At 40.4% G+C, this 22,247-nt stretch overlaps 1 protein-coding gene across 2 annotated transcripts in view; it reads left to right on the forward strand.

Moving 5' to 3' along the window:
- gpm6ba (glycoprotein M6Ba) overlaps window positions 1-22,033 on the forward strand; it is a 141,710-nt gene extending 119,677 nt beyond the window's left edge. For both annotated transcript variants that reach the window (XM_039695069.2, XM_039695060.2), the window contains exons 6-7: window positions 5,285-5,350; window positions 18,680-22,033. In XM_039695069.2, coding sequence (XP_039551003.1) covers window positions 5,285-5,350; window positions 18,680-18,832 — 219 coding nt within the window. In that variant the 3' untranslated portion in view covers window positions 18,833-22,033. The remainder of the gene's footprint in view (window positions 1-5,284; window positions 5,351-18,679) is intronic.
- Window positions 22,034-22,247: the final 214 nt, after the last annotated feature.

The raw sequence follows: 22,247 nt of genomic DNA on the forward strand, positions 1-22,247 counted from the left end.
ATTTGTAGATCAGGTAGTGAACCTGCAAGCGCTGCCCGTGGAGGAAGCAGACCCAGCCCAGGCTTTTCTCTGTCCCGTACATGCACTTCGTTGTTATGTGGACAGAACACAAAGCTTTAGGACCTCAGAGCAGCTCTTCATCTGTTACGGAGGCCAACAGAAGGGGAAGGCTGTCTCCAAGCAGAGGTTAGCCCACTGGCTAGTGGATGCTATCGTCCGGGCTTATGAATCCCAGGAACGTTCCTTGCCCACAAAGGTTGACAGCTCACTCGACTAGGAGTGTCGCTTCCTCTTGGGCTTTGGCGCAAGGTGCCTCGCTGACAGATATCTGCAGAGCTGCGGGCTGGGCGACACCTAACAGATTTGCCAGATTTTATAGCTTACGTGTTGAACCGGTTTCCTCCCGTTTAATCGCTAAGGTCAGTGGCGCGAGGGAATAGGTTCTGTCGGCTTGCTGCACCATTCCACCTTATGAGCTGGATCCATGCGGCTTTTTGCTCCTTGGTTCCCCAACAAACGGCTAACCTTCTGAGTTTCTCCATCATACCCCGGCATTAGGCGTGGCGGACCGCATGACGCTAGGTCTATTTCCTCTCTTAAGAAGTTGCTAGTAGACTGGGTGACCTTCACGATGACTTCCTCGTGATCATTTTTCCACATTCTTGCTACCCTATGGGCTATCTCTGTCTTCCCCTCGACAGACTCTCTCTGTCAGCCTTGCTGAGTATGCTCCACACCCTACGGGCTGGGACTACCTCAAGGATTCCTATATGTTTTACTACCGTACGGGCTAGTTCATATGTGTAATCAGTGCCTCCCTTCGGGCTGGCCGGGGGCTCCGCAACGTTCCCTCCTACCTGGGCACGTTTCCCCAGTGTTATCCAAATCCACTGAGCGGGTCTTGCGTAACAGCAATGTGATTGCCTCCTAGATAGCTCCTGCCCGAAAGAAACTGAGAAACTGCTTGGTGGGCAGCTTAGCTGGGCGCTGGAAGGGGCCAGCCAGTGATGCGCGGGTTGATCCGAAATGATCACCCGAAACGGTCACCCGCGGTTACCCGCAGTTACGGGTCATCCAAAAATGTTTTTAATGATATTCGGGTCGCGGTCGGTCGGGTCGTTTGAAAAAAGATGCCAATTAAACATTTGTATTTAGTACTAGACACAATTTTTGATGAAATATACAGCCCTACACATTATTGGCTGAATAACTGGCACGAAGATAACACACAAGCTCAGTCTAAACAGTTCTCGGTTCTATACTAGTGATTCGAGAACCGCTGTCCCTGTGCGTTCGGTATACGCAGTATCTATGCGCAGTATCAGCTGCTCGTGCTTATCACTTCTCTCAACAGTGGCACCAACATGTCTCGATTCAGTGAACTGTTGGAGTTACTGGAGTAAAATATAATTCAGGATATTGATTTATTTCGATTCGGAGACGACTGTCAGGCATGTCTGAAAGTGAGTAACTTTAGTAACTTGTGGATCAGCACTGACGCAAGACGCGAACTGTTTCGAACGATTCAGTTCAAGTGTACCGGTTCGACCGGTTCACTAAAAAGAACCAGTTCAAAAGAACGATTCGTTCACGAACCGGCCATGTCTACGATGATCACTACAGTCTGCAGAGAGATGGAGGCGACAAGAGAAAAGGTGAAGACTGGGGAGGGGAAGCTCCACAAATACACAAATAGAAAGAGTAAAAGTGTGGGAGACATTTGCTGAAATAATGAAAGATGATGACCAAAGTGGTGGCTTTGCCTTTGTTATGTGTAGGCCTTCGTCTTCTTGCGATGCTGTGTTGTTACACGTCTATGGCCCAATAACGCTCCGATGAGCATTTAAAAAAATGCGGTCAGGAAGCGGGTCGGGTACAATGTTTTTTTTTTACTTTTTTTGCGGTCCGAGTTGCGAGCGGGTAGCTGAAAACGTCGGTCAGTTGCGGGTTGTTTATACATTGACCCGCGCATCACTGGGGCCAGCATCATGGCGTTTTATTTGTAGTGCTGGGGTAAACGATTATTAACTAAATGATTAGTTGGGCGATTATTTTATCGATTAGTCGACTAATCGGACAACTAATATAAAGAATATTTTTTCTGCTGCTCAATTAATAAAAATAAATAAATCTCAAATAAATACTAGCATACTGAATCAAGATACTATAAGCTGGCTAACGTTAGTCTAATGTTATGTATTTGAACACCATCATTATAACTCTACAACCGCCAAAACCGTGTTATAAAAATATTTTTACAAACATTTTTTTAATCAGAGAGAATGTTTAAATATTAATATCAGCTGAGGAGGGAAACGGAGGCGGAGTTAATGGTGTGATCGGAGGCTTCTACTGCTGGAGATGAATCGGGAGAGGTTTGTGCACCTACTGATCAGAGCGCATGCTAAGGACACGGAGTAAAGCCTTGTTTATACTCGACACGTCCGCACGAGCGCGAATGTGCGCACGGCAAAAATGACGCGTTGGGTGCGGAAGACCAGGAAGACTGTGGCTGGCTGTGTGTACGCTTTTTTTTGTAACAGCGCGCCCGGCGCCGCGTCCAGGTACAACTTCAAGCCGAATCTGCCCGAGCTTGTACGTCTCACCACACCGGCACCCAGTTTGCGCGTCTAAATTGCAAAGTTTTTTTTCTTAAGGGTTTGTTTACTGTGTGTGATTCATTTAATGGATAGCACATTCACTTCTAGTTGCCTTCGTCCTCTATTCTGCAATGTTTCGGTCTCCCACGTGTGTGTGGCAAGCTGTACCACCGGGAACATGCAAAAAATAAATAAATAAAGAAGCGTCGACGCAAAAATATGACGTCGACGCAATTTTGACGTCGAATCATCAACGCGCCGCTACAGCACTATTTATTTGGGATCCCAATTCGTTGGAAACTCCTCCGACGTGACGTAGGAGTTCCCAGACGAAAAGGAACGTCTCGGTTACGTATGGTAACCCTCGTTCCTTGAGTAGGGAATGGAGACGTCTCGTTCCCTCGCCATGCTTGCTGTACCTTCGCAAGGACTGGACACCATCCGGCTCCTCAGCGTAAAGCAAAGGTATGTGTGTTTGCTTCCATTTTATACCCGCACTGATAGGTGGGACGCGGATTGAAAATCCCGCCTGCCAATATTCATTGGCTCGTTTTTAATTCATTCGAAGGCAATTAGTAGCCTGGCTGCGCCCTCCTACGCACTTCCGCTCAATTTCATTTTACTTCAGTAAAAAAAAAAAAAAGATGGCTGAGAAAGATGACGTTGATGTAAGCGCGTCAGTTTGAGTTCAGTAATGGCAGCGGAGAAAGACGTGAGAAAAGCTATTCGGTCCGTTGTTGGAAAAGAAACTGCCGAATATACAGAATTTAAAGCCGGATTGTTATCGTCTCACCTCTTGTTGCACAACTGAGGACCAAGTGAAGGAGGCAGAAAGTTTGGAAGTTTGTGCTGGGCAGCTCGTGCACGATGACGGTGACATTTTGGACAGACGGTTTAGCCTGGTGTTCGCGGTGTTCGGAAGCCCCGAGTCCTGGCTGCTAAACTATTGTTGAAGATCCGCTCAGGAGTCATGTCAGTCGCTCATATTCCCAACTGTATATTTACTGATTCTTGTGATGAATTGAACATTTTGAGCCCCTTTGTGCACTCGTGCAGGAGGTTGGTGTATCAGTTTTACATGTTGTAAATCATACAAATTGGTTGTGATTTTTTAAAAATAATTGTCATAAATAAAAATGTGAAAAACCATACTTTGAAGATATTTAATTTTCAGTTTTAGATGGCAATGGTTGATTTGTTTTACTAAAAAAAACTAAATGCCACATAAAAGTGTACAAACACATACTTTGAAGACCATAATTAAGGTAATTAAGAAACAATAAGACGTAATATGAAAAATTGTTGTTTATTACACATCTGCAGATAGAGACAAGACTGATCATTCACTGTAGCAGCTACAGCATTTGCGGCAGATCAGAAAACGACCTCAGCTGCGTATTTGTAATGATTAGACACAGCTTCCACCGTTGAATGAATATATCACTGTCCTTCGTGTCAAAAATACATTTCGAATTAATAATTGTTCCTAGATTAACAAAACCTGCGGCGCTCGTTGACTGAAATCCTATTGTAAACATAATCCTCTGATCATTCGGACTTGTTGTTTCCAGCCATTTCGGCGTGTGACATACGTCACTCACGACACCCCGTTACCGTTAGCGATTGGCTATGGCAGATCGTGAGTGACTTTGGGCAGATCCAATAGATTTGAACTTTAATAGTGAACCCGCCTACAAGGAAGGAAACGTTTCTCAATGGTGCAGTTCCAGACTCTATGTGCAAATGAAATGTACTAGAGTCTGGTTGAACCAGGCTAGGCAATTAGTCTCCCTAGCGTGATCCCAATTCATTGAAAACTCCTCCTCCTACTCAGGGAACGATGGTTATCATACGTAACCGAGACATTTTTGATGAAAACATTCCAGGATTTTTCTCCATATAATGCACTTTACTGGTAACCAAACGGTTCAAGGTCCAAAAGACAGTTTCAGTGCAAACGGCAAACTGTTCAAAGGGCTTTAAACGATTCCAGCCAATGAATAAGGGTCTTATCAAGCAAAACGATCACTCATTTTAAAATAAGAAAAAAAGTTTAAGTTTTATAAGCTCAAATGGTCGCCTTTCTCTGTTCTGTGATGTGCATTCGTGACTCTCCTGTTCAAACTCGTTTATCAAAATGAACGATTTTTTTTTCGTATCATTTGGTTCATTCAACGAATGAAATGAACTAATTGACTCGGGAAAAGATTCCTTCGGAAAACCTTAATTTTTTTTTTCGACTGAAGAAAGAAAGACATGGACATCTTGGATGACATGGGGGTGAGTAAATTATCAGCAAAAGTTTTTTTTAAAAGTGAACTACTCCTTTAAGAGATGTAAAAATGATACAGTATATGTACAGGAGGAATGTACATTCCTTAGAAACCTGTTGCATCATTTGATAAAGTATACATTTTTAACATGAAGTTGTTTATCAAATTTACTTCATAAAAATCATTAAAGTTTTCACAGCAAAAAGAGACTATAAAGTAGGATTCATAGTAAAGTGTAAAAGCTTGACATTTGTGTGGCGCCTTAAGGAATGTTTATTTTTAAAGAAAAAGGCAAATTTCGCCAGCAATGTAATTTTATTTTAAATGAGTATATGACATTTTGTGTGTCTTGTGTTAGTTATCTTTTTTCATAGTAATGCTAGTAATGGATTTCATAAAATTTCATTGCAGTTTTATTTGTCCTACCATCTTTATATTGTTACCTGTGCTGGAGCTGGGGCCACTATAATCGCACTGGTAAGATTTCATGTTAAATGTTCTTTTAATTGTTTTCTTAAAGGGACAATGTGTACTTTATGTATTTTATTATTTAGAATCAATATTTTTATTCATAAATATATCCTCAATGGTGTACAAATACCTCTGCCAATTATTTGACTTATCCTTGCAAACGAGGAATTTATTATCTTTACATGGGACTGGTAGGTCCACGGAGGCTTTCATGTAGTTCTGCCATCTTGAAAAAGTACAAGGCCAACGCATTTCCACAGCGCAATTTTGTTCAGAGCCAGCATGACGTAACTGAAAGCAGCAGAAGCGGAGGAGCAGAGCAGTGAGAGGCGCTTGTCACTGCCACGGCTTTGCAAACAGTGATGGGGAAGTTACTTTTAAAAAGTGGTGTGATGTGTTACTTGTTACTTCTTAAAATAAGTAATCCATTACTTTACTTAGTTACCCCAATTTGGAAAGTAATTTTTTATGTTACTCATTACTTTTACATTTCTATTATGTTGCTTGACTTTGGGTAGAACCCAATATCCGTTCCTAATTGTGTAGGCCTACATAAAGTTCTACTATGCATAATGCCATATATAATGCCACAAATGCATAATGCATTTATAAAAATTTTGAATATTTATGAAGAAATGCTCGTTAACGGATAGGCATATGCATGGGCGGTGCTAGGGAGGGGCTAGAATGAAAGCCCCCAAGAAACAACAAAGCTCCCCGTTAGCACCCCCAAAAATAATTTCTGGAAGCAATTATATTCAGGCTGTATTCTATGGAAGTCCTAATGCGCTTGGTGAATAAAAAAAAAAAAACATTATAAGAAAACGTCTCAGGTTATGTATGTAACCCTGGTTCCCTGAGAGGGAACGAGAGCTGCGCTGTCAAACGCGATGGGAACGCTCTGCGTGATTGCGTCGTGAAGCGTCTGTACAATCAATCCAATGAGAGAGTAGGACGTCAGGTGACATACGTAACCTGAGACGTTCCCTTTCAAGGGAACTTCGAGCTGCGTTGTCAAACGCGATGGGAACCCCATACCCACTACGCCATGCTGAGAAATGCCCGTTCTGTGTGAAGTCCTTGCACACACTAAGAAGCAAGCAACCTAGCCCCAGGAGTGGAGAGGCCAAGGTCATAAAATCTGACAAATGTATGCAGAGAGAACATCCTGCCGCATTACAAAAATCGAGAAGGGAAACACTCGGAATAAAGGCCGTAGAGGCCGCCATACTTCTAGTAGAATGGGCCCGAACAGCCATAGGTGAAAGCTGTTCAGCCGCTTCATAAGCTAATAATATAGCCTCGACTATCCATTTGCTCATAACCTGTTTAGATGCAGGGGACTCTTTCTTGAGTGACCCAAAGCAGACAAATAATTGTTCAAAGTTACGCCACAGGGCAGCTCTGTGAACGTAGGCATCTAATGCCCGAACTGGACATAACAGGTTCAGTCGTTCCTGATCTGGGGTATTAAAAGGTGGAGGATAAAAGGCCTGCAGCACTATAAGAAAAATTAACTGGGACCTAAGGAGTATAACCCGGTCTAGGGTATAGAAATGCTTTCACCATACCCGGTGCAGATTCCAGGCATAAAGGAGCAACCGACAGGGCATGCAAATCTCCTAATCTCCGGTAAATGAAACCGCAAGGAGAAATGTTCTCAAAGTGAGGAATTTTTCTGAAACCTCTTCAATGGGCTCAAAGGGAGCCAAAGCCAGACCCTCAAGTACAATGGGCAAATCCCAAGCCGGTGCTCTAAGTGCAGTGCAGGTTTCAACCTCATGTACCACTGAGAAAAACTAATTAGAGGATCTGTCCCGATAGAAGTAACCCCCAGAGGGGTGTGGTAGGCCGATATAGCCGCCACGTAAACCTTTAAGGTAGAAGGAGATAATCCAGCAGAGAAACGGTCTTGCAAGAAATCAAGAACTGTACCAACAGGGCAGTTAACAGGATCTTGGTGATGTTCGCCACACCAGATGGAGAATAATTTCCATTTCAATGCATATAGTTTCTCTCGTGGAAGGAGCTCTGGATTGGAGAATGGTCTCAACGACCTCAGTCGAGAGACGGGATTCTATGAGCCGGGCCCCCTCAGAGGCCAAGCCACAGTATCCAAACTCCAAATGAGGGTGAACTCCCAGGAGCAAAGATATCGGGAAATGCGTACCAGTGTAGTGTTAACCACACCTAATACATCACATCCAGTCCAAGCAGAGCTGGATGTGTGAGGAAGAACCAAATAGAGCAATGCGTTGTACCAACGATGTGAAATGTTGACTGACTTTAGTTTGACTTTAGTTCTCCCTAAGAAACTCCACCACCTCGGGGGTGAGTCTTCATTCCCTGGGCCTCAGCCCCTGCCTCAACAGGATATCTGCTCCGATATACGAGACCATCAGTGTTTTATCCGAAAGGACAAACACATAGTGACCTCTAGGGTCTGGCAGGAAGTATTGAGATTTTCGGGAATACCGCCATCACTTTTAGCCAATTATGTGCTAAAAGGTAGATGGTCCTGCCAAGTACCATCCGCCGAGCAACCACTCATGATCACCCCCATCTTTTCAGGGAAGCATCCGTCGATAGCATTATGCGTCGACAAGAAGCCCCAAAAACTGGGCTTGGGCGAGAGACCAAGGCTCTTCGACATGACAAAGCACGAAGGCAAAGCCGCGTGACCTTGATCATGCGAAACGTTTTTCTCCTCGAAAAAAACCCCTTGGTCCTGAGCCATCACTGCATGGGTCTCATGTACAAAAGGCCAAAAGTAACTACGTTGGACACAGCTGCCATGAGAGACACCAGTCTAAAAAATGCTTTACAGTGAGTAACTGGCCTAGATATATCCCCCAACTTGTGAGGGAAGCATCCGTCGAGAACATTATGCGTCGACAAGAAGCCCCCAACAATGGGCCTGGGCGAGGAACCAAGGTTCTTCCTCAAGACCGAAGCACGAAGGCAAAGCCGCGTGACCTTCATCATGAGATAAGTAAGCGTCCCTTAAGTTTATTGAGAGAAACCAGTCCTCGGACTAAATCTGTGACACAATCATATTTAAGCATACTGAACTTAAGATTCTGAATCCAGCTGTTTAATTGACACAGGTCCAGAGTAGGGCGCAACACCTCATCCTCTTTCAGAAACAATGAAGTAATGGCTGTCTGCTGGGAGGAGGAATCCCTTCTACAGCTCCTTTTACAGAAGTGTCAATACTTCCTGTTCCATAACCAAAGCCTGCTCGGGTCCACCACTACGAGGAGGACGCCTAGAAATCTGGGCGGACAAGAACCGAACTGAATTCTGAAACCCTTTTCTATAGTGTGCAGGACCCACTGAGAAATGTGTGGCAGTAGTTTTCACGCTGCCAGAAATTCTACTAGGGGAACCAGTCTCTCAAGACTGGCCTCTGGATTTGCTTGAACAATCATTTCGGTGCCCTGAAGCAGCGAACCGACAGGAAGCAACCGAACTGACCGCTCTACGACCCTCCTCGGAGGATCGTATGGGGACGCTGACACCTCGGTGTCCTGAACGGCGAACCGGCAGGAAACAACCGAACTGGCAGCGCTGCGACCCTCCTCAGAGAGTCGCACCCCAGAGGTTGCCAGGGAGAAACGATTTCTCAAAATCGTCCCTGCCCCCGGAGGAGCCCTCAGAAGCCTGATAGCCTCATTTTCTTGTCTAAGCTTTATTAGAGATGATGACAGTCCTCAGATCTGCCTATCTCTTCACTAGCTTAGTTCCTGCGACCCTCCTCGGAGGACCGTTGGATAAAGCAGGCACCTCGGCGCCCTGAAACGGCGAACCGGCAGGGAAACTGAACTGACTGCTCTTTTTTAACGCTCGTTTGGGGACACTGAGACCTTGGTGCCCTGAAACGGCGAACCAGCAGGGAAACCGAACCATCAGTGCTGCGACCCTCCTCAGAGAGTCGCGCCCCAAAGGACACTGAGGAGAAACGATTTCTCAAAACCGTCCCTACCCCAGAGCGGACCACCCTTAGAAGCCTGACCGCCTCAGCGTCAGGGCTTCTCCTTTGTCCAAGCTTTTTTAGAGATAAAACAGTCCTCAGATCTTGCATTTCTCTAACTGGCTATAGACTGTTCTGTTTGCACCTTGTGCTGCGAGGAGCTTAATAGGCCGAGACTGCTCTCGTCCAGCAATCTCAGGAACATTGGTGAGGAAGAAACCTCTGGAACACCGCTGAATGGATTATTTCATAGTTTTCTTGAAAGCGGAGCGTCCAGAAGAACAGACATATTTTTATTTTCCCATTATCTTTATATCGGGAAAAACATATATGTACATATAAATCTGTGGCCACCAGCGGGAACAACCGAACTGGCAGCGCTGCGACCCTCCTCAGAGAGTCGCTCCTCACACACATTCCATACCCACCAGGGCTGCCTAATAAAAAATTATTCATTATTTATGATGGCTGGTGGGTAACATCGGGGTTAAAAACGATGACACCGACTCGGGAGAGAGAAAGCTTGCAAGTAGGGCTGGGCGATTTTATTTTTTTCAACTTTTTTTTTTCTTATGTAACAACCACATTTTTATTTGGTAAAAAGTAATATTCTGACTGTTTGAGTTGCATTCAAATTAACCATTGGTCATTCAGTATCATGCATTTAGATCATGATAACCACAGATAAAACCAGGTATAGCCTATAACTTAGCTCCTCACTATCATGGCATAACTTTATGGTTTCTGTATTTTTTGAATGAAAAACAATAGCCTGACAGCTAAATACATTATTAAATACTGTACTTATATTAGTCATAATACATTGTCAACATTAATAATATTATACAATTCAATATGTATATCCCACATTTCATGGTGCAGTTAATATTACCAGGCTAACCTTACAGTAAATCCATGGTAGGCTAAATGGATTCAGTATCAATTCAGATTCTGACTGTATCGTTGCACGCAGTGTTTCTACTGTTTGTCAGCGGAGTTTAATCTGCCTTTAAACTGGTTTAAACTTGACATTTGTGTTCTTCGCTGAACTCAAGTGCTTCTCACTGGATCTCGTGAGCAAAACGATCAGAGGCGCGTCTGCGTGAGCTCGCGCTCCGCTCAATGCACTGCCGTTTGGACTTTGAGCCGAGCGGATAAATGCTCTGTGTGGCGCGCGCGGTTTAAATGAGTTTCGTTCCGCATTTTTGACGCATAAATATTATCGAACATTTATCGACCTCTTGATATCGTTTTATCGAGGAAAATTATATCGCGATAATTATCATTATTACATAATGATACAAACTCTCATCATTACAAACTCTTATTTATTTTTCAATCTCATAATGTTCAGCTAGCCAGTAAAATTTTAACTGGCAAAAGCATAAATAAAACCTCCTTTTAAAAGCTCCTCTTTATTCAGCAGATATGAGCTGACTTATTTATTCATTCATTTAAAAGTCAAACATCTGCCTTTCTCTTGACATTTTTATTTGTTTGTACTGTTTCTTTTTAAAACAAAACACTAACGATACCAATTCCTCGGAACTGGAAATCGCAGTCCAGATCTGGCATGTGAAAGCTGAGATAGAGATGAGCTCGTCCCAACCCCCGCTGTCAGATCCGTTTGCGAACCCCGAAATGCGAGTCGTCTCCGTGCATCGGCAACAGAGAGACCCGCGCGGGGAACGCGAACCGAACCGTCCTCCTCAGAGAACGCCCGGCGGGAGCGGAGCGTCCTCGCGGACAGCTTCTCGCAATGCCCACAATCAGCTCCCTCGAGAACTGACTGCTGGCATGCTCCACTCCCAAACAAATAGCTGATGTGTGTCCCCACCCGTGATGTAACGAGGGCAGGGAACCACACAGCGTCTATAATCTTGCTTGCCATAAATATAGATAGTGATATATATTTCTTTTCTTGGCTTTGACAAACAACAATAAATAGACAAGGACAGAGTACAGAGATCGCTTGCTGAAGGCTACAGAAGCTGTCGCGGTCTGATCTCAAGGGTGCTTTATAGTTTCCTGGTCAATGACGTCACCTGACGTCCTACTCTCTCATTGGACTGATTGTACAGACGCTTCACGACGCAATCACGCAGAGCGTTCCCATCACGTTTGACAACGCAGCTCGAAGTTCCCTTGAAAGGGAACTTTGGCTATCATAATATTTCGACATAATAAGGGGAATTATAAGTGTTCTTATAATTGTTTTCTATGAGAGGAAAATTCTTAACGTTTTCTTAATTAAACACCTTGCGTTTGTATTCTTTGCTCATCTGATTTTTTGTACATAGTATAGCCTACTTTATTATGATTTTAGTATCATAATGATTAATAAATGCACGCACAATTATCTGCGAACTTGATAAATGTTGCATATGTTTTACTATGCAAACAAATGCCTTTCAACATGTTTGCAAAATTCAGAATTAAATGAATATGCACTTCATTAAGTTTTGTTTTGAAGAAAGCCTTTCTTTAAAGTGAATTTCATTTTGTATAAATAATTTTTTTTTTTTTTATCAACCAATTGCCTTTATGTAATAAATAAGAAGCAAATATAGCAGACAATATAATCATGACATGGAGGCGCTGGCGCGGTCACTTGTTGCGCGTGAACTGGAGTGCATCTCATCATAAATTAACCAAAACTCAGCGTATGCCTCACAGACATGATACATATATCTGTTAATAGAAAGCTTGAAATGTCTTTAAACGAAACAATTCAAAATGAAAATAAATAGGCTCATTGATTATGTAATTCATTATGTGCATTTCTAGACGTTTACATAGATGGCGATCAGAGTCAAATCTGTCAAATGATGGAGATCGCTGTCAAATCTGTCCCTGGGAAAAGTCATGTTGACCCGAATTGAAAAGGGAACTACTTTTTGTTGCCAAATTTTCAGTAGTAACACATTATACTACTTTTTACCCGAAAAAATAGTTAAGTTAATGTACCGTTACTTTGTAACGCGTTACACGCAACACTGATTGCAAATCCTCATCACCAGAAAAGTCCAAAATAGAATGTAAAAGGATCCATTACTGGAGATTAAAAAAAAAACTTTTTGGTACATAATGGCTACATGCAACGTGCATTTCAAAAAAGCAAGGCGCTGGAGTGCACAATTTGTTTGAATGCAAAATTCATTGTCACCACTATAGGGAGAAATTCCTACACAATGTCCCTTTAAAGCCACAATATGTAATTTTTCTGCATTAAAAATAGCAAAAATAACTGTATCTATGTTATATATTTCTGTTAGATATGTACTTACATTATCCCGACAGTTTCCACCAAATTTCAAATACGGAGAAATTTATAGTTTAATTCGAAGACACGGGACGTTTCTTTATTTCCGTTTCGTCGCCCGTCTATGGAGTCATATAACCTTTGACTCCTCTATTTTCTCTAACTTCCTTGCGGAACCCGGCGAAACCGCCAAACACAAAGGGGAACACTGGACTACCGCCAATAAAGCAAAGCAAATGACGAAATAAAAAAAGTAGTACGTATTTTTATGTGTGTAAATCACGTGCCCGCTCACGAGCGCTCACTCTTAACAGACACACTGTCCCCGGTGCTGCTCGCGCATAAAGCGCTCCCCGTTCACAGTAACCGTGTTGTCTCATTCAAAACAGCCAACTGTTGCTGTTAGCGAGCTGCGCACATTGAATACTCATATGAGTCAGGCTGCGAATGTACGTGCCCGCTTCAGCTCTCTCATGCTTAATAAATAAATGCCTCACCTCCGGCGACGCGCACTCACTACATTCCCTTTAGCCTTTAGCACATAGTGGATGAATAACGCAAACCCAGTTAAGTTTGACTGCAGTATCTTATGTGCTTTATAATCCGGTGGGCTCTATATATGAAAAATGTTCTAAAATAGGTCATTCATTGAAGTAGTGTAATATTAATATTTATATTCGTCTGTATAATAGTTATGGACCACGATTACGCTTTGCCTGCACGTTCTGCTGCTACAGCCAGCTCATTAGCTAAAGCTCAAACGTACCTGAAAAATATGACGCGAGAAGGGTTTGGGACAGGAGAAGCATGACACAGGTAAACATTGGGGTTGCATTTAAAGCTTCTTGACAAGCTAAATCTACAGAGAGATGCCGTATATCCGTATATTTTGTGAAACGATGATGTCATGTCATGAGCTGAGCTGGTTGTCATTGACAGCGACAACAACTCCCGTGAGCCCACGCTCTTTCCCGACGTCATCAAAGTACGTCTTTTGTTATTATTTTAAACGAGTGACCAAAAATCGCATACTGTACGTTTAAGTAACTTGTTTATATCAAGAATAATAGTTGAAATGGTCTAAAATTGCTTAGTAAAGAATTGCGTTTATGTGTAGAGAAAATGGTACAATATAGTGCCATGGTGCTATTTTGCAATATTCTGTCATCAGTTCAGGATCTTTAGGCACAGATTAACCTAGCCGTACATACTTTTATGGGGAAGTGGTGCAACTTCTGTTGTAAAGTTGCTACTGCACATATAAAACAATGTTTGGTCGCACCCACTGGTTTGTTTCTCTTCCATTCAGCTCATCTATGTGATGGCCACAACGTATAACTTTGCTGTGTTGAAGTTTAAGAGCTATGACCACAGTCACACCACTAAATTTTGAGCTTTTTTTTACGAGGGCAACTGCAAAGTCTGTGAAAGTTGTTCTCAAAGATAGAGAGAAAAAGAGATAGAGTTTAAAAGAGGTCAGGAAAAAGGTAAGGTAGAGAATAAATAGATAATTGTTAATTCTAATAGCATTGGACTTATTGACAATGTAGCATATTAATGTTATGGTCTAATGTTTCTGTACTAGTCTGACAAAGTAAGTGTGATCATTTAACAAAACAAGGACAATATATCACTCACTTAATGTTTTCCATACATTTTTACCTATGTTAATCTAGGACCAAATTCATCAAGTACAATCCAGAATAATGCATCTTGTTTACAGTTAATGAGAAAATTACATTTATAGGCTTAGTGAGAATGTAACTCTTCTGTCAGTCCAACAACACCTAATGGACAGGATTAAAAAGAAGAAAAAAACATAATATTTGATAATTATGCCTCCATTGGATTATATTTACCATGAGGCACCAATAGTTCATAATCAAAAGTTCAGTCATATAGAAAAGACAAGGCAAGTAAAGTAGGTGAGAAGAGGATCATTATTGCTGTTATGAAAGCTGTGTTAATGTGTTAATGCTTAGTGTTAATGCTCAAAAATGAAACATTTACTTATGCTACATGTACCTGTGAAGGGTGTGACTGTACTTTTTAACTCTGCATGTGTTGTTTTGCATTCATGGAAAAAAAAAAAAATACAATATCTTTCAGCCTTTATTGTTAGATTCATCCAACTTCTACTTGCTTTTTATGTTTATTATAGAATTAATACAGTATATAGATTATGTGCCTTTGGTATAATTCTCAAACCTGTATAGTTCCTGTTTTCTGAAAGAAGAACTAAACAATAATTGTTGAGAAGTTCAATTCTTTTTATTTGATAGAGTTATCAGCTCATCTTTTTTACCTTTTTTTTGGATACCACCAGTAGTTCTTACAATATCTTTTATTTGCTAAATGCTAACACCTGAAATAATCATATTTCATGTGATGCTGGATACACTGAAAAACGTTAAATGACTGTAGTTTATTTAAAGTTAATTTAAATATTGGTCTAATCGAAAATCATGGTTTCTGGGTTTAAACCTGTTTCGTTCAGTTTGTCTAAAAGCAAATAACACTACCCATAAAACAATTAAAAGACACAATTTTATTTAAATAGTATTTTCATGTATTTATTAGTTTTACTGACTCTGAAATTATTGTGGGTATATTTTAAAAAAGACATAATGGTAAACTAAATTAAACATGAACTAACAAAATCTTTTTAGTTTCATTTCATGTGAAAATTTTACTTTAATTATTATAATAAAAAATAAATAGAGGTGCACGTTTTATCGTTAAAAGATTGTAATGTCGATTTAAACTCCCAGGCTATTAAACCTTTGACAAGTATGATCACATCGAAACAGTTAAATCTGCGTTGATGCCAGAGAGAATAGTTGTCTCGTATAAGTATGAAACAGCTTCAGTCTTTTCAAATGCACAATATCAGTATTTGTTATTTATAACTATTATATCATTACATCAGTAAGTGGCAACAAGTGACTTTATGTCTGTAAAGGAGTTTTGGCTAATGGGCTGATCAGGTGATTGTGCTCGCCTCAGGGTGTCAATCAAAACACATCATCACAGGATTCAGAATCTTCTCTTTACTTGGTATTAGTGTTTATGTATATGTGTGTGGTCTGAAATAAACAAATGAATAACATTACAATAAGCAATTACAGTATTCAAACACAATAAGAATATACATGTCATTATACATCCAATACAATTATCAGGGTTTGAAATGCACTACCGAAATTAACCACTAGATGTCGTATAAAGCGCATATAATGCGGATCACGAATTCCACGTGAATCTGAGAAAACACTGAGTCATCATATCAGTTCAAATACGACGAATACTACTAGCTTGACACTCATTAAAGTGTTAACATTGCACCAAGTAACCACAAACAAAGTCTACAGAAATAAACAACTTCAGTAACTTAAATAACTTTCTATCTAATATATTTATGACAGTCCGACTTTGACGTGAGGCCAGTATCACTAAACAATAAACAACTCGATAATTTACATCAACCAAACAGTAATGTGGCAGTTAACTATTACTAAATCACGATTAAGTAAATAGACTTACATTTTCTCATGAACGCACACACAGAAGATAAACATTGAAGGTTGAGATACAGGAAGATATAATGCGCGTTCTTCTCTTAACTCCACTTGCCAACTGATCGGGAAGTTTCTAACTCGCCACCCAACGTCATCTCAGCGTCATCAATAAGTCATTCGCTGATTGGTTAGATCTCCTTAACAATGTCATTGAATCAGGCATTCAATAGATTTGTTCAAAAACGTAGATTCATCCAGCAATGAAACAAGTGAAATCTTTTTGAGTTAGTCATTGAATCATTCATTTTTAAACAGATAAAAAAAAAAGATTAATAATAAAAACAACTTATGCTGCAATTAAAGGGGGAGTTGACTGCGATTTCACTTTTTTCATTTTAAATAGTGTGTAATGTAGCTGATGGTGCATAAACAGTATCTGCAAAGTTGCAGCGCTGAAAGTTCAATGTAAGCAGAGATATCGTCTTTTAAAAATCAGGAAGTTGAATGCCTACTAAAACGACTTGATTGGGACTACAGCTGGGTTTTAGACGTCACTAACCCATACATTTGCATCATCCTCCCTCCGGAAAATGCAAAAAAAAGGGCATGCGCATATTTCTGCTCGTCGAGTGTGTTATGTTCACCCAGCTGTCAGGTCGTCTGTGTTCGAGCTTCCCACGGACGCTGTACCTCGTCAACAATGGATACAATTTATGTTTGATTATGTTCCTGAAAATGACGATCGTAATCTAGCTCTCTGTGCTGCGCATTTTACGGAAGACAGCTTCCAGAATCTCCACGAATTCAATGTCGGATTCAACAAGAAACTAAAACATGAAGCAGTTCCAACTTTAAAACCAGAGGCAGCAGTTATTGGGCCACAACCTGTAAGTAGGCTAAGACTTAATCATTTTAAATGTATTTGCATGTATAATTTCAGATGTAATGTTTTAGTTTTGTCAAATGCCAGCGCTGGCTTTATATCCACTTAGTTATGCTATTTTGTGTCTACGACATACGCGTACAAACATTTTGGACCTGAATTTGTATATGTACTCATTTTATAAATGTATTTTTCATGTATATATACTTTATCATCACTTTGTGATGTAAGAACAGGTTCGTTATGTGTGGGTGATGAAAGGAGACACAGGGTCGGCGAATACTGGGACTCGTGCACTTTTATTTACACAACTCTTTTCACAGCGCGAGGTCGCGCTCAAATAAAATTAACTCAGAATTTCAAAGGCAAAAATACATAATAGGTGATAATACTCGTCCCACTGAACACAGCTTTGCCGAACACGGTTGCAGTGCAAACTCTTCCTGCCGAATACAGCTTTCTAATGTCACGCGTTCGGTAACAGGACTCCGTAGGATATGTGCACGAGCTTCCAGTCTCTGTCTCTCAAACTGTTGTCCGCACGGCCCGCTTATATACGCTCTCCTCACGCCAATCACTGAAATCACAGACAGGTGTTTGTCATTTTAACTTGACCCACTTATTTACCGCTCGGCTCCGTCTCCGCTGTCCCACAGTCTGTCCCACTACAGACTTCGCTGAACCACGCCCCCCTCGCCACAGGCGTTAAGTATATGGACAACGTGAGCGACAGTTTAGCCAATCACAACACACCGGCCCAAACTAACCAATCTGAACCCACTGCCTGTTTCTGAGGAAGTGGTTTCATAGAATCAGGAAGTCAACCGCTCGTTCGAGGACAGAGGAAAACGCGGCTGACAATAAAGGTGAAGTTTATGAAAAATAAGACTTTTTAAAAAAGAAAAAACACAAATACATGTTATATTGCACCACATAAACACAATCATACAAAGAAAAAAAGCAGTCAACCCCCCCTTTAACATTTTGTCAGAACGTCTAGTACATAACATGTATTATTTTGTTTAGTTGCCTATTCAGAATTGTGGGAGAATCAATAACTTAAAAAAAAAAAAGTTTCAATTTATCCAGAATCATGCATCCCTAAAATTACAAAAAAATTGAAGGTTTGAACCAAACCATAAATATAATTTGAGGAGGGAAAAAAATAAATTGGATGTAACTTCAATGGGTGACGTGGCTGCAATAAAGCGCACGGCAGAGCAAATAACAAAAACAGTATTTAAAAATAATCCAGCAAGAGATTTCAGGAGTATAGTATAACAACTACACAAAGACGTAAACGAGACTGAACAAAGAACTTGAATGACGTGAAGGCTTAAATAGAGTAATCAAAGTAAAATTAGGAACTATGAAAACTCAGAACAGGGAAAACAGAAACAAAACACAATGAAACAAAACAGACACAGAACTACACATTACAGTGACACAATAAAAAATATATTTTTTCAGTGTATTCTGATCACCTAATATTGATTTCTGTGTGGTGCAGCTGTAATAATTCACTGAGATAAAGTTAATTGGTTCTTAGGGCAACCAATTAATACTGTCTTAACTCTTATAGCTGCCTTTGGCTAACTAACCCACTCATGACTAATCCTTCCCTCCACCTGTTTCTTTCTCTTTCTACCTCTCCATCTCTCTGTCTATTTTGTTTGTCCTCTTTCCCCTCTGTTCACAGATCCACTACCTGATGATCCTGGCAGCGAACTGGGCCTACCTAAAGGGAGCATGTCAGCAGACTCATGACTACCAGGACATCAAGACCAGGGATGATCAAGAATTGCAGGATGTGCAGTCACACTCCAAGGAGGGTCTAAACTCATACTCATAAACAGTTCGCTCTGCTCTGCTCTGTTACCCCACCTCTACCTAACCTGCTCTCTAGACCACACCAAAAACACCCAAACACAAACACACAGCCGCTGCAATGACCTGCCACTTTCAGATGGAACATTGCACAAACTAACACTGCTAAGCGGTGCGCTATCTTGACTATACATTATAACAGTGGTATAAGTTGGCTATAATCATGATGAAACACGTTCAGACCAGACTGATCTCATGAAGTAGCGTGTGTATGACACGCCAATTCGTATTTCCATTTTTGGCGTGCTATCAAGATGCATAATCGCTTTTCAGCATGTTTATGAACGCCGTTGACGTAACGTTATATAAATATATGACTTACCTCAACCCCGTCCCTAAACCTAACCGTCACTGGGGTTAAAGGCATTTATGACTGTTCCCTTACCATCCTAGGAAAGAAAATGATATGACTTACCTCAACCCCATCCCTAAACTTAACCGTCACTGGGGTTAATGGCATTTATGACTGGAGATTTGACGTCGTGTACAGACACGCGGAATGACGCGGACGTTAATGGCGTAGACATGCACGCAAACACGTGGATACACGCGGATAGCTCAAAATGCGTAGAGATAACACGCCAAGCTCGAAAGTGGCGTGTATGTTTACGCAAAAGTCATGATGTCATGTTGAAGTTGTTTAACATCTCTAACAAATGATAAGTGGAATCATCCATGATACAGTTAATAGTGATATGATGTGTTTTGCTCATCCACTTCATGGTATAAAAGACCACTGGTATAAAAGTGTATGTACACTAGTATTGTACTGTCATTTTGAATTGACAATTTTTGAATTGGTAGAAAGTGTATGTTCAAGTGTAGAGTCATGGTTACAACTGGGTTATATGGAAATATGATGCATTGTCTTGGTGAAGCGCTGCTTACATAATAGATTGTCTGCACTAACTCCTCACAAACATTTTGCTGGAACTTCCTTTTTGGTGTTTTATAAAAATATATATAAATGTGTGAAAGTGAATGAATGTTGTTGTTTTTTAAATTATTATTAGGCTATGGGTGCCAGGTTGTGTATTGAAAATGTCTGTTTATTTCGAATCTTTCTCTGGGCTCTCTCTATATTAGATATCTGAATTCACCTTTGGCTAAGCCCCGCCCCCCTTAGTTACTGTTGCCAAATCAGTCAAACTTCATCTGCGCTCTGCATGGCTTATGCTGTGACAGCTCTCCCTGCTGAAATGTTATCAAAATTTTATAAAGCAGCAAATAAAGTGTCCGATAGAAGTAGGCAAAAGGGGCTGCAATATGCGTTCGAAGGCTATATTCAAGACATACAGGTGAAACGCAAGAAACAACAAGGCATCCAAATAGAGGCAAAAGCATAACGTTACCGGTCACAGTCAAAAAATTAACCACCGCATTTCCTACTAACGTTAATCGAGACGGAGGCTGGGACAAACAATATCAGGGAGCAACACTGTTCATGCAAAGCTTGGTAGGTCTCTTTTCACTTCTATAATCGTTATTACAAAGCAAACGGACTATACGAGTATAACATTGTTTTTATTAGCAGCGTGTGCTAGCATATCAACAACCGGTATGAGAACCGAAATCATAACCTAAAACATTATAAAACGGTTTAACTGGTATAACTTTACACTCACAGTATGGTTCGAAGTAAAAAAAGATGTGCTTGTTGATCTTTGCGGGATCTTTAGCTGACTGAGGACATCCTCACAGTTTAATCCAAAGATGACACTTGTCAGGATTTTACTTCGGTTTTGGGAAGGGAAAAAACGGACACCCCCCTCCAACCTCTCTGGGAAACGCGTATCTGTGTTACAAATGCCCGAGGCACAACGTTTAACCATATTTTGGATAAAACTACGATGGTAATAGCCTGCCGAGACCAAAAATATGAGAAGTCTGTGTTGAAAGTCAATGGAGCACTGTGAAAAAGTGTCGGACCTGTGTGGGAACTCTTTCTTGGCTGCGCTGTGATTGGTCAATCTACATTCTAGGGCGTGGCTTAGCCAAAGGTGAATTCACATCTTTTTCCAACTCTCTTATTTATTTATTATTTATTTATTTTTTTGAGGGTTGGGGGAATAATGCCGGTGTAATGGGGTTCGTTGTTATGGGAAGAAGGAGGCGGGAACCGGCGAACATACAAGACTTTAATAATAAAATAAACAAAAACAAAATAAAAGTAGAGCCAACAGCCCCTTACGGACGACTGCTGGCCACAAAAACAAAACACATCATAAAATCAGGGGTGTTGCTCTCTTGATCTGATCTGAGGGTTGAGTACTAAACCCTCAAAATTATATCCGGGAAACAGAATTTGACTGATATATATCTGTGAGGCAGAACAATTTATATGTATTTGTTTTATGAAAAAAAAAAAAATAGACAAATGATTTCCTATTAATGTATAACAGAAACTCGCATCATCAGCCATACAGGTTTTATACTTTCCTTCAGTTTCGTTGCTAAATCTATGTATTTTTCAGTCTTAGAATTTGATAATATGGCAAGATCAATGTTTACCATGAGATTTATGAAATGGTTGTGACTCCTCTGTGTGAGTTATTGCTATGTGGATGTGGAACTCTGAAATTAGTTTGAATTTACAGTCAAATAATGCCGCCTTGTTCTGGCAGTGTATCTTTTTCCTAACTGGTTTCTCTCTCTTTCTATTACTACTTTTACAATACGACTCTTTTTATTGATCTCTTTTAACTGAAATAATTCTTCTCTGTAATGTAAATATAAGCATGTTAGTATTGTCCACATATACAATTGTTTTACTGCCAATTATATGCCATTTCTTGCTGTATGTTAAATTCTGTTCAAGTAAGCTTTCAGGAATTAATCTATTAATGTCCATTATTTATTAATAGGTCCATTAATCTATTTACCCAGGTTTTGAAAAAGAAAAGGTGTGCCTGGATGTTCTATTGTTCCCTTATTATTGCATGAAGGAAAGATATTTTGTTTTGTTTTTGCAGTACTTCAAGTGATGTGTAGTACATTGTTCTAATGAACTACAATTCACAGTTGTCTTCCCCCCAAACATTTCATTGTATCTTGATGGAAATTATAGTCTTAGATGTTTCAGTCAATTTTATTTGAAGTCAGATGTTTTATGAATCCTGTATAGTGATTTTTGTAACCTTCTCTAGTAAAAAAAATCTATGATCTATATGCACTGTTTTGTGTTATTAAAAAAACCTGTGCAAAAGATATAACTTAAGTCTTATAACTTAACTGCATTGCAAGGTAACTATCATTTCTCAATATTTCTCATTTCTCAAGTCCTTCTGCACTGTTTATGCATTTAAAATGTGCATTTTGTCGTAATTGCGCCACCTGGTGTAGAAATGAGAACATTGCACTCTTATTTTTATTAAAAACAT

This window comes from Pimephales promelas, chromosome 6 (assembly GCF_988280905.1).
Source record: "Pimephales promelas chromosome 6, fPimPro1.hap1.1, whole genome shotgun sequence".
In the NCBI taxonomy this organism is placed as follows: domain Eukaryota; kingdom Metazoa; phylum Chordata; class Actinopteri; order Cypriniformes; family Leuciscidae; genus Pimephales; species Pimephales promelas.